The following is a 12,218-nucleotide window of genomic DNA, read 5'->3' as shown; positions in this document are numbered from 1 at the left end:
GCTTCAAGCTTTGAGAATTCCCTCCTTGGTTTTACTCAGTAGCATGGATCCAAGAATGCTGAGTGTCTCCTATCTTTAGAGAATAGCTATTTGATATAAGTAGGGCCCTGTCAAATTCACGGTCCATTTTGGTCAATTTCATGGTCACAGGATTTAAAAAATCATAAATTTCATTATTTCAGCGATTTAAATCTGAAATTTCATGATGTTATAATTGTAGGGATCCTGACCCAAAAGGGAGTTGTGGGGGTGGGGGGGTTGCAAGGTTATTGTAGGGGCAGTTGCGATACTGCTATTCTTACTTCTGCTCTGCTGCTGACGACAGCGGTGCCTTCAGAGCTGGGCAGCTGGAGAGCGGTGGCTGCTGGCCGGGGCTGCTGCCTGCAGAGTTGGGCCCTCAGTCAGCAGCTGCCACTCTCCAGCTGCCCAGCTCCAAAGCCAGCAGCGCAGAAGTAAGGGTGGCCTGGTATGGTATTGTCACCCTTACTTCTGTGCTGCTGCTGGCGGGGTGTTGCCTTCAGAGCTGGGCACCTGGCCAACAGCTGCTGCTCTCTAGCCACCCAGCTCTGAAGGCAGCACAGAAGTAAGGGTGGCAATACTACAACCCCCCCCCCCAAATAATCTTGCGACCCCCCTTACAACTCCTTTTTGGATCAGGACCGTCAATTTGAGAAACACTGGTCTCCCCTGTGAACACTCTATAGTATAGGGTAAAAGCACCCAAAAGACCAGATTTTATGTGGGGAGAACAGATTTCACGGTCCATGATGTGTTTTTCATGGCTGTGAATTTGTTAGGGCTCTAGATTTAAGTAATTCTCTGTGGAGGTTGGAAGTAAATTTGGGTCTAAAACATGGCCTTATCTATATGATCCCACATGTGACTTTAAACCAATATTTATACCAGTATAATACACACACAGACACACCCATGTAGACACTCCAGTATGTATGCCTTTTTTCAGGTTAGCTTATGTTGCTTGGGAAACGATTTAAGCTAAATCGAAAAAATCTACTTTTCTACCAGAATAAGTGTGTCTGAACAGGCAGTTCAGATATAGTGATACAGGTATAACTGGTAAAACTTTCCCTTGTAGACAAGTTCTAAGTTCCTTATTTAATAACTAGGTACAGTGGAGAGGCATGCTTGCTTTTTCTGAAGGGGAACTGCTGTAGGTACTCTGAGCCAAATTTTCACCTACTCTTTCAGTTATAGTAATAATAATAGTGTGTGCACTGTTACTACATCTGTGCAAATAAACAGGCATTAGAATGTGTAAAATACAAGTTAGTCTTCCAAATAACGGCTCTGTATGTGCAGAAACTTGCTTGCATGCAGTTTTGTGCATGGAAAATTAGAGGTAACTACTTGTAAAATATGATCATAAGTGTCTTTTGCTTAACAAAGCTTTTTAGGTGAGACGCAGTAGCATCTTAATTTTATCTTTGTTAGTCTGTGTTAGAGCCTTAACATAACACAGAATTTTGAAGATTTCATGATTTATAGGGTTGAAGACTATGATTTTTGATTGTTCGGTACATGTTCCCAAAGTAGCAGTAGGCAGGCAGCATGGTCAAGTCTAGTGATAAAAGCACAGGAAAGGGAGCCAGGCAATCCAGAATTTTAATCTTAGCTCTGTCACTGAATCCCTATGTAGCTTTGGGTAAATCATTTAGGCCAAAATATTCAAGCTTCAGTGCCCAAAGTCAGGCTGCTAAATATCTATGTAGACAACTTAAAAAAAAGTGCTTTGATTTTCAGAGGGGTTTAGGACTCACAGCTTCCATTGGAAGCAATAGTAGCTGCTGATGCTCAGCACCTCTGAAGATCAAGCCTCTTTATTAGGTGAATAATAAGGATTTAGGTGCTCAATTTTAGGCACTAAAGTTTGAAAATATTAGCCTTAATCTGTGTTTGTTTCACTGTTAGGCATTTATTTCCAATTTACAATCTCACAGAAATTTTATTTGGATTAATTTAATGTTTGTACACATTTTGGGTATTATTCATATTGAAATTTCTCATGGAACATTTTTTCTTGCTTATGTTTTTATTTAATCAGTCTTGAATAACTCTTCTGAGGAAAATTAAATAACTGGTGCACTGTTGTAATATAAAAATTGTTAATTAACCCCCCTGAAAAATATTTTCTTAGTTGATTTGTGTTTTATGTTACAGTACCAGCAACCTATTCTTAGTGGAGACAAGTTTGAACCTTTTTTGAGACATGTAGGTAGAACACAGTCAAGTGCACAGAATGAAAAGAAAGAAGATCAAGAAGTGCCTATTTTCACTCTTCTGAAAAACAAACTTTCATGTGCAGAGATTAAAGAAGACCAAGATCCACCTGTCAAGGCATCTTCAACATTTGCACCTAGAAGTCCAGATATTATTTTAAGCAAGAACGGTCAGCACCTGTCCATATTAAAACTTATAGAATCAAAAATGGAATTAGAGGAGGATGAGATTAACGTTAAAGAAGAGTCCCCAACACATGCTATAAGAACAGATTTGCCGGAGAAATGGCAAGAGGAGAGACTTTCAGAAAAAGAAATAGTACGTCTAAACTCTTTTTTAAGTAAAACTCTTGAAGACTTTCTTATAGATAGACTTATAAAAGTAATAATGCTAAAATCTGTTTTAAGCAAAAATCTTGAAGGGTTTGTAGCAGAGAGACTTTCAGAAATAGGGATAGTCACAAAGATAGAATTAGGAGAAGAATACCAGAACCTACAGAGTATTATAGATGGATCACCAGTTGTTTTAGAGAGAGAGTTACTTGAAAAAAGAAAAGATATTTCCAAGGAAAGGCTTTCAGAAGCAGAAATAATACATTTAAAATCTGTTTTGAGTAAAAACCTGCAAGATCGTCTCATAGAGAGATTTTCTGAAACAGGGATAATCACAGATTTGGAGTTAGGAAAGCAGCACCAGAACCTATCATTGCAGGGAATTAAAGATAGATCACCAGTGGTTTTGGAGACGGATTTAGCTGAGAAAATGCATGATAGTTGTGAGACGAGACCTTTAGAAATGGAAATAAGTCTTAAATCTGTTGTAAACCAAAATCTACAATATCTTCCCCTAGAGAGGCTTTTCGAAACAAGGCTAATTGAAGAGGTGAAGTTAGGAAAGGAACACAAAAACTTTTCTTTGTCAAAGATTGATGAGAGACAACCAAAGCCTGAGGCAGATTTATCGAAGAAGAGGAATGGTCAATCCAGGGGAAAATGTTCAGAACCTGAAATAATAATAAAATATCTAAGTCAAAACATAGAAAACTGTGCTATAGAGAGTCATTCACAAACAGGTTTAAACACAGAGATGGAGTTAAGAAAAGAGCACCCAAACCACTCAATGCAGATCATCAAAGTCAAATTGCCAGTGGTTATGGAGAAAAATTCACCTAGCACAGGACAAGACTGTCACAAGCAGAGGCTTTCAGAACAACAAATAAATCTAAAATCTGCTTCAGACAAAACTCTCCAAGATTCTCTCATAGAAAGACTTTTGGAAACAGAAATAATGAGTCTAAAGGATTTTTTAAACAAATGTCTCCAGGATCATCTCCTAGAAAAACTCTCAGAAACAGGATTAATCACAAAAGAAGAATTAGAGACAGTACCTCAGAACCATTCCTTGCTGAACATTCTGGAAGGTCAACCAATGACACTGGAGACAGATATAAGTCGAGTTCATTCTGGTGAGAATCTTGCTAAACCACATATAATAAAAGGAGAACCTGTTTTAAGTGGACATATACAGGACTTCCTTCTTGAGGTACTCTCAGAAACAGAAATAATGAATCTAAAGTCATTTTTAAGCAAAAAGATCCAAGACCATCTTGTAGAACGACTTTCTGAAATAGGGTTGATCACAGAGGAAGAGTTAAGAAAGATATACCAAAATTTGTTTGTGCTGAGAGCTAATGAAAGACTGTCATGGGATGTGGAATCAGATTTACCTGGGGAAGAGCAAAATCTAAGTCTAAAATCTCTTTTAACCCAAAACCTTAAAGATAGACTTTCAGAAACAAAACTAGTACATCTAAACTCTCTTTTAAGCAAAATACTGAAGGAAGGTCATAGAGACAAACTTTCTGAAACAGAAATAAAAAGTCTAAAATCTGTTTTAAGCAACAACCTGCAAAACCTTCATATAGAAAGTGCTTCAGAAACTGGGTTAATCAATGAGATACAATTAGAGGGAGTGTGCCAGAATGCTAAAGGAAAACCACTGGTAGTTACTGATACAGATATACTTGAGATAGGGCAATATCATTCTAAGCAGAGTCTTGATAAACTCACTATAATAAATGAAAAGCCTATTTTAAGAAAAGAGAAGTTAGAACTTCCTGTAGAGAATGTTCCAGGACAAGTAACATGTGTGATGGCAAATCTAATCAATGAAACCAAAATCAATAGTGTAATACACCTTCCTCAAAAAAATACTTTAGAAAAAGAGAGTCAAGACCCACAAAGTTGTTTTGGTAAAGCAGAAGTAGCACATTCAAACACAGATTTTGACAAATCTTTAAAACCAAAGCCCCTGAATGAGACTTTGAGGGGAACACATGAAACAACAGACTCAGCTTCCTTACGTGCCCATGATATTGCTATCCAAACAGAACTTAAGGAATATCTCTCCAAACCAACACTGTCCTTTCCTGTAAACCCTCAAACATTTATCTTTGTACATTCAGGGTCTGAGGAAGAAACTAAATCACCAAACAAGTCTCATGAGAAGTCAAAAGGCAAAAAAAAGCATGCTAAGCGTTCTAAGAAGCATGTTGCATCATGCTACCCACCCCAGGGACAAGTATTAATGTGCACACAGTTTCAAAAGGAAAAACATGGTTTGAATAACTGTAAGGAGATCTTAAAGGAAAAACATAGAAAACATTCTGAACCACCACCTCCAAGATCATGTGTTTCAGAAGCCAAGAAGGATTCAAAAGACTCAACAGTCTCAAACATTTTGAAAAAGGAAAGCCTGAAGCAGAAAGCTGAGCAAGAAAGAGAGGATGATGGGAGACCAAAGAAATCACTTAGCAAGTCTATTAAGATACCAACAGCCACAGTGTCTGAACCACAGCTACAGCACTCTGAAAAAGCATTGCAAGAAAAATCATACGTGAGTAGTTTCCATTTGACTGGTGTGCAGAAGGAAATAGACCTGTAAGAATAATAATTTTCTCTCAAATTTCCACCTCTTGAATGTCTGAAACAGAAAACTAAATACATGACTTTCTAAATATCTGGAGGCAGAATTATTAGTACAATGTCTCTTCATAAATGGATAGCTTCCAAGTAGGCAGGCCCAACACTGAAATCATTGTTACCCCTCAGCCCTAGTCCCCCTCCCAAGTGTTTGTAATGTCACCTAAATAGGGAAGAAAAATCAAAACTAAATACCTCACTCTTCTAGCTGTTCCTCACCTTCTCCCTGCCAGGGAATTCAAAGAAAGCCAGCATTTCAATTTCTCTGGCATGTTAGTGAAATAATAGTGAATAACTATAAATAATGTAGTAAGTTTATTAGAGAGTAAATGTAGCCTCTAGTCTACATTTGCAAAGCGGGAATTTGGCAGTTTCTTATAGTTTTTGGTTTGCCTCAGGCATTTACAGACATCTAAGAATTTGGAATGTGAGATGTTCCTTTTACTCACCCTATGTTCCCTGCTTCCAGTGGACATGATAAAGGATTATGCCCCATTGAAGGGTACATGACCAAGGACTGTAATACCCACAAGTCCTTCTCAGATAAAGCCCAGAAGCACCAAAAGGCACACTAATCCAGAATCTCTACCTGCAGAGGCTTTGGAGGTGAGAGTATGGATGAGTTTTTCCTAGAAAGGTCTCTCAGGCATGTGTAGTGTGGCTGGTAAGCCTCCCTCAGTGCCAAGGCCTGAATCAGACCTCCAGGCTGAAAGGGAGCTGTCTCCTTTAAAAGCTCCCTTCACCTATTCTCCCAAAGGTGAAGAATGGTCTCTTTGATTTGTTTGCTGGGACTAACTTTAGTGGAACTGCTCAGGTGAGTAAGGTATGAAGGTATGGGCCCTGTTGTATTAAGTGGAATATATGAGCTACGTGTTAACATAACCCAATCACTGTCCAATATTAAACAATGTTAAACAAGGTTCAGGTTTTGGTATGCAGACACCTTAGCCTGCTTGGTACCATAGCAAACAAACCATTAAAAATCCTTTAAAATCTTTTATTAACGATACAGAAAAGAAGGAAAAACAGGTAGAGAATTTGAAATATAAAGTATTAAGTAAGAGTTTTATTTTAACAACATTTCTTGTTCCCTTTCCTTTTAGCTGGAGAGAGTTTTAAAAGGACCCTCCTTCCCCCCTTGTTTGATAGTCTTTTAGATGGTATTAAGGATGGAATAACTGTTCTTTTGGGTAAAGGAAGTTAGTTGAGATGGGCTGGAGCTGCTGTTGTTAAAATCCAATCCCATTTTATTCCAGGTGGTGTTTGGGATTTACCTGGAGCTAGTAGTGGTGGATGTTTCCTGGGTCCTTCTCTCTGGCCTGATCTGATCAGGACATCTCTCAGGATTAGGATGATGAAAGCCTTCAAAAGCCTCTTTCTTTAAGGACCCAAAAAGGGAATGATGGGTGGAATAGCCAATCCCCTCCTTATTATGTCCACCAAGTAGGCCTAATATTTGACACACTAATTTTGGTTCATTAATTTTTGGTTCCACATTTTCTGGGGGTTTTTTTGTTGTTTTTTTTTAACCAAGCATGATTTTAACTCAGTTCTTGAGTTATATCAATGTGGCCTTTTTGTTTGGACTTAGTTTTTTTGATGGATTTTTTTTGCACCTGTTTGTAACATTAATTATTAAAAGCAATTTAACTTACTTTTTATTAACATTTGTTGTTATAGGTTATTGTAACAGTTTATGAACTTTTATATACTTTTTCCAGTTAAGCTTACAATTAAAGTAAATTTGTACGCCCAGTTATTAGAACAGCCCTCAATACTGGTTCAGACAAAACTCCAACTGACTTGGTGAAGTTTGCTCTAAATTAGGAAAAACTTGAGATATTTATGGGTTGCATAAGTGAATAGGTGAGAGTTAGTATGCCTTTGTGAAAGGTAAAACTGGAGCTTGCCTGGCATAACTAAGAGGAGAACTTGGCCATTGTATCCATCAAACTTCTGTCTAGATCAATAGACAATGAAACGTCTGTCTGAGAACAGAATGTAATCCACTGTATTAAAACAAATATTTGGATGTCGGTATGAAATGTGCTAGGTTATTACCACCAAGCCTATTTCAGACATTAGGCCTACTCTCTTTCTGTTTCTTCACATTTGTGTCATTTTTAACATGTCTTTTTTATTACTGTTTTGTTACATTTATTATATCTATCAGGGTACTCACTACTGAAGAAGTGATTGAAAGAAGTTACTCACTTGTGCAGTAATGAGGGTTCTTTGAGATGTGTGTCCCTATGGGTGCTCCACTGTAGATATGTAAAATATCCACTAGCTTGTGGTGTGACTCGGTCACCTCTTGTAGTGGTATCTGTAAAGCTTCTGTCACTCTCTGTGTCAGGTCCTGGAGCAGTTTGAAGTCATCTGCGATAGATGATGGAAGGGGCATCACCGTCTCATCTGGCAATAATGATGAGAAATGGACTTGAGGGGTAACTTCCTCCTCAACTCCTCCTGTTCCTCCCTTGCCTTTTTAGGGGATTCAGAAGCCCTTGCAGCAGCTGGAGGAGTGTGTTTCCTTGGTTTCTGGTAGGCCACACTAGAACTACGGGAGGCCTGTTATCTTTGAGCCTGCCAGGGATCTCAGTATAGCCATTGCGAGGGTGGGAAGGGACCCGGTGATTGGCACCACGGATGTCCAAACCAGGGAGGCTGTGGATCAAAAGGACGATATCACTGAGGTCCATAGTGAAATTGGACACCATGTGGTGGGTGAAAAGAGCAGTGGGAGACCACATCCTCTTGTTCACTTTCTGACTTGGAAGATGAAAAGGGAGGTGCACAGCAAGAATTCATCGGTGAGTCAAAGGCTCTGAGTGAACTTAGTACAAGGGCCCTGGTACTGAGAAGAGGAGAGCCAGTGCAACAGATACCGAAAGATCTGTTACACACTAGAAGTCCAGCTGTGCCGAAGGTGTTGGTACTAGTAGTGGTTGTAGATGCTGAGAGGCCTATACCGATGGGGATGGTGATGTGGACCTCGTAGTATGGTCTGTTGGTGCCTGATGTACCACAGGTGGTAATGATGCCCAATCTGGTGGAGCCTTCCCCGGGGCAGATTTTCTGTCTTTCTCGTAGCCTGATGGTACTGATGGTTCCTTGCCTGTGCCCATTGGGTCCTTGGTCAACCTGACATACGGTGAGTACTGGATTTAGATGGCTTTGGTGCCATCAGTACTGACTGATCGAGCTGGAGGTAGTTTTCGACTCAGTGGGGGCTTGCTATGGAGACTCAAGGATCTTTTCTTAGAGGCTTTATGTGAGTGGCTTGCGAGCATCTTCTTGGGCTCACCTCCCTTGGAAGTAGAGAGTTGTGGTGATGTCTCCCTGCCATGGCTCAGGTGGTTGAAGGGCTGACTACTTACGTAGGAATTTGAGCCTCAATTCTCTGTACTTTCTGGATCTGGGCTTCAGTTGTTGACACAAACCACACTTCTTCTTTGAGTGCTTGTTCATGTCTATTCCAATCAGGTGTACGCATGTGCATTCACGGCATCTGGAAACTTTTTCCAGCAGCATCCATCAGGTCGGCCTGGGCACCCACTGGAGCCGCACCTTCATGGCACTCAATATAGAGCCCTGCTGACCCACCACCCCTCAGTTCCTTCTTACCGCTGGTGATGGCTAGCTGAAAGAACCTGTTGCTCTTGCTTTGCAAGCGTGTTTGGACAGTGTCCACTCTTCGTGTTTGTGATGTTGCACTCCATATGTTTATGGAAATATGCTTATGAATGTAAATATAATGTAACTGGAATATGTTTTATGCAAAAGGTCTCTTGTAAGGTATCATTACAAAGCTTATAATCTACTGAGTGTGTTCATCCTATTTGTATGAAGTATCATTCTTGTATCTGAAGCTAGAAATATGAAGTATTACTCTGAAGTCCTATTGTAACTATGCAATGCGTGGGCCATTAATGGTGGCTTAGAATCTTGATGGCTCCCATTAACTAGGGCAATTGGTGGTAAATAGCTCTGTTTACTTGTAAGCCTTCCTGTATACCTGGGTGCCAGCCAGCAAGTAATGAAGTCTCACAGGATATGTGAACATGTCATATGATACTAGAATCCATCTTAAATGAGGTGCTTTTCCATTTAGAAGGAAGGGTGGGAACCCAGAGAGAGATAAAGGATTCCCGCCTTGTGCCAAAGATATAAAAGGGGGCAGAACAGAACAAAGGTGGCTGCAGTCATGAGAAGACCACTAGTTACCACATGCGATGGAATTAACAAGAATTGTACCAGAAGAAAAGATTGGGCCCAGACTAAGAAGGAGTCTATTCTGTGAAAGAAGCTTATTCGAACATCCCTGAGGGTGAGATTTACCTGTATTCAGTTTCTTAAATGTATTAGGCTTAGACTTGTGTATTTTGTTTTATTTTGCTGGGTAACTTACTTTGTTCTGTCTGTTATTACTTGAACCCACTTAAATCCTACTTTTTATACTTAATAAAATCACTTTTGTTATTAATTAACCCAGAGTAAGTAATTAATACCTGGGGTGGGGGCAAATAGCTGTGCATATCTCTCTATCAGTGTTATTCTGGGTTAATTAATAAGATTTTATTAAATACAGAAAGTAGGATTTAAGTGGTTCCAAGTAATAGCAGACAGAACAAAGTGAATTAATAAGCAAAATAAAATAAAACATGCAAGTCTATGCCTAATACAGTAAGAAAACTGAATAAAGATAAAACCTCACCCTCAGAGGTGTTCCAGTAAGTTTCCTTTTACAGACTAGTCTCCTTCTAGTCTGGATCCAGCAATCACTCACACCCCCCCTGTGGTTACTGTCCTTTGTTCCAGTTTCTTTCCAGTATCCTTTGGGGTGGAGAGGCTATCTCTTGAGCCAGCTGTAGACAAAATGGAGGGGTCTTCCAGGGGTTTAAATAGACTTTCTCTTGTGGTTGGAGACCCCCTCCTCTCTCCTATGCAAAGTCCAGCTCCAAGATGGAGTTTTGGAGTCATATGGGCAAGTCACATGTCCATGCATGACTCAGTTTTTACAGGCAGCAGCCATTGCCCACATGCTATCTTGAATGTCTCCAGGAAGACTTCTTCTGTGGATTAGAGCCTTCCAAGATCCATTGTTCGTTAAGCGTTTCTTGATTGGGCATTTAATTTGCACATTCCTTTCTCAAGAAGTTGACCAAATGCTTTACTAAGGGTACTTAAAAATCAAGCAAGTACACAGCCAGCATTCATAACTTAGAATAAAAAAATGATACATGCATCCAAATAGGATGAATAGATTCCGTAGATCATAACCTTTACAGAGATATGTTACATGGCATATATAGCATAAAACATATTCCAGTTATGTCATATATACATTCATAAGCATATTTCCATAAAGCCTTAGGGGGTGCACCGTCACAGTGAGTAACCGTTTTTTCTGTGGAATGTGTTTCTCTCCGAGGTAGTGAAAGCACTGAGAGTGTCCACCAGTCACTGGTATAAATTCCTTGCAACTGAGGCACTTCTTGAAGTCCTGGGAGCTGGGGATACCTGCCCAGGGGGTTGACAAAAGAACAAAGTCCTTTTCTTTTTCTCCTTTTTTTTGGGGGGGGGGCAGACGCACTTACAGTGGAGACCCATAGTGACACTACTTGAAGAAGAAGCATGTTGTGGATTTTGGGGCCATTTCATATCACTTATATTTTGAGAGCTTGAGTTACACTTTTTGTGTTGGTTTTATCTCAGTTTGGATTTTGAAGTTGAGCTTATTTAGCTGTTTCTCAGGGTGTTTTGCAATGTTGCCCAGAAAATTTTTTTTACATTTCTAGTGTGGTTCACTTTTATTTCTCATCATTATAAAGATCCAGTGTCACTTTTTTGTGAGAGATGGGGTGTTACTCATATTATTCTGGCCAAATTCTAGTTTGTATAACTGCATCCCACACTCCTAGATTTCCCTGTAGTTTTAATGGATTATGATAGGCAACACATCCTGTTTTAAACTATTGTGTAAGTGTTGCTGAGCTCTTTTAAACAGTTTTTCTTTTTCACCCCAGAGGTGGCTACACTGAGGTGGCGGGTGAAGGGATTACTGAGCTAATTGGCGCAGCAGTTTGAGATCCATGAATAAAAAAGTGCACTTCTGCTCTACCCTCCACCACTCCATCCATATATATAAATATACACACACAGTGGCCATCATTATTCTAAGTTCTTCACAGAAAACTCATAAAATGCACATTGTAACCCAAATTCTGATTGAGGCACTACTGCAATACAAATGATTATTATGAATAATAATAATAATAATAATTGGATGAGCTTTGAGGATAAAATACTCTAGAAAGGGGACAGACAAAGAGGGACATGGTTTATGGATAAGTGATGATCCAGTTACTGTGTTGATGGTTCAGAATGCTTTTATTTGGGTTTTTTATTGGAAATATGAGATCATTTTTATTACGTTATACTCCTTTAATGTTGGTTAATGTCATTTGTTAATGAGATCTGTTTTTATCTTAATATTCAGAATTATGCAGATAAAAAAGAATTAGACATGGAAATGTTTAGGCATCTTGAAAAAGCAGTAGAAAGGGCTCTGTATGATTTAGGAGAGGTTCCAGAAGTCAGCATGTACCAGCCACTACATTCTGCAAGACAACACACTGCTCCAAGTATTTGTAGTCAAACTAAAGAGACCTGCAGAGTACAGCCTGCAAGTTCTTACACAACTTTACCTGATCCTTCTGTGGTTGATGATCCAGGAAATGCTATCAGTTCAAAATTTGAAAGTCTAGACAGTCAAGAGCAGCAGGTGGAAATGACTTCTGAAAAGTGGGCAGTTGTTTGTAAGATTGTCCAAAGAATATTACATCAGAACTTGAGACCCCAAAAGGATGGCTAATGAACTCAACCACAGACCACTGATATGGCTAAGACAAATGTCATGGGGAGGGTGATGTTTCATCATCATCTTCTAACTTTTTTCCCATTGTAATGATAAATAAATGTTCTCGCTGCGTATTA

At 39.4% G+C, this 12,218-nt stretch overlaps 1 protein-coding gene across 4 annotated transcripts in view; it reads left to right on the top strand.

Moving 5' to 3' along the window:
- Positions 1–12,218, top strand: part of C2CD6 (C2 calcium dependent domain containing 6) — a 56,996-nt gene extending 44,778 nt beyond the window's left edge. For all 4 annotated transcript variants that reach the window (XM_045031749.1, XM_045031748.1, XM_045031747.1 and 1 more), the window contains 2 exons: positions 2,179–5,133; positions 11,722–12,218. In XM_045031749.1, the coding sequence (XP_044887684.1) occupies positions 2,179–5,133; positions 11,722–12,096 (3,330 nt within the window). In that variant the 3' untranslated portion in view covers positions 12,097–12,218. The remainder of the gene's footprint in view (positions 1–2,178; positions 5,134–11,721) is intronic.

This window comes from Mauremys mutica, chromosome 10 (assembly GCF_020497125.1).
Source record: "Mauremys mutica isolate MM-2020 ecotype Southern chromosome 10, ASM2049712v1, whole genome shotgun sequence".
Taxonomy (NCBI): domain Eukaryota; kingdom Metazoa; phylum Chordata; order Testudines; family Geoemydidae; genus Mauremys; species Mauremys mutica.
Note: the sequence above shows the minus strand (reverse complement) of the source record. Positions and strands in the feature narration are given on the sequence as shown.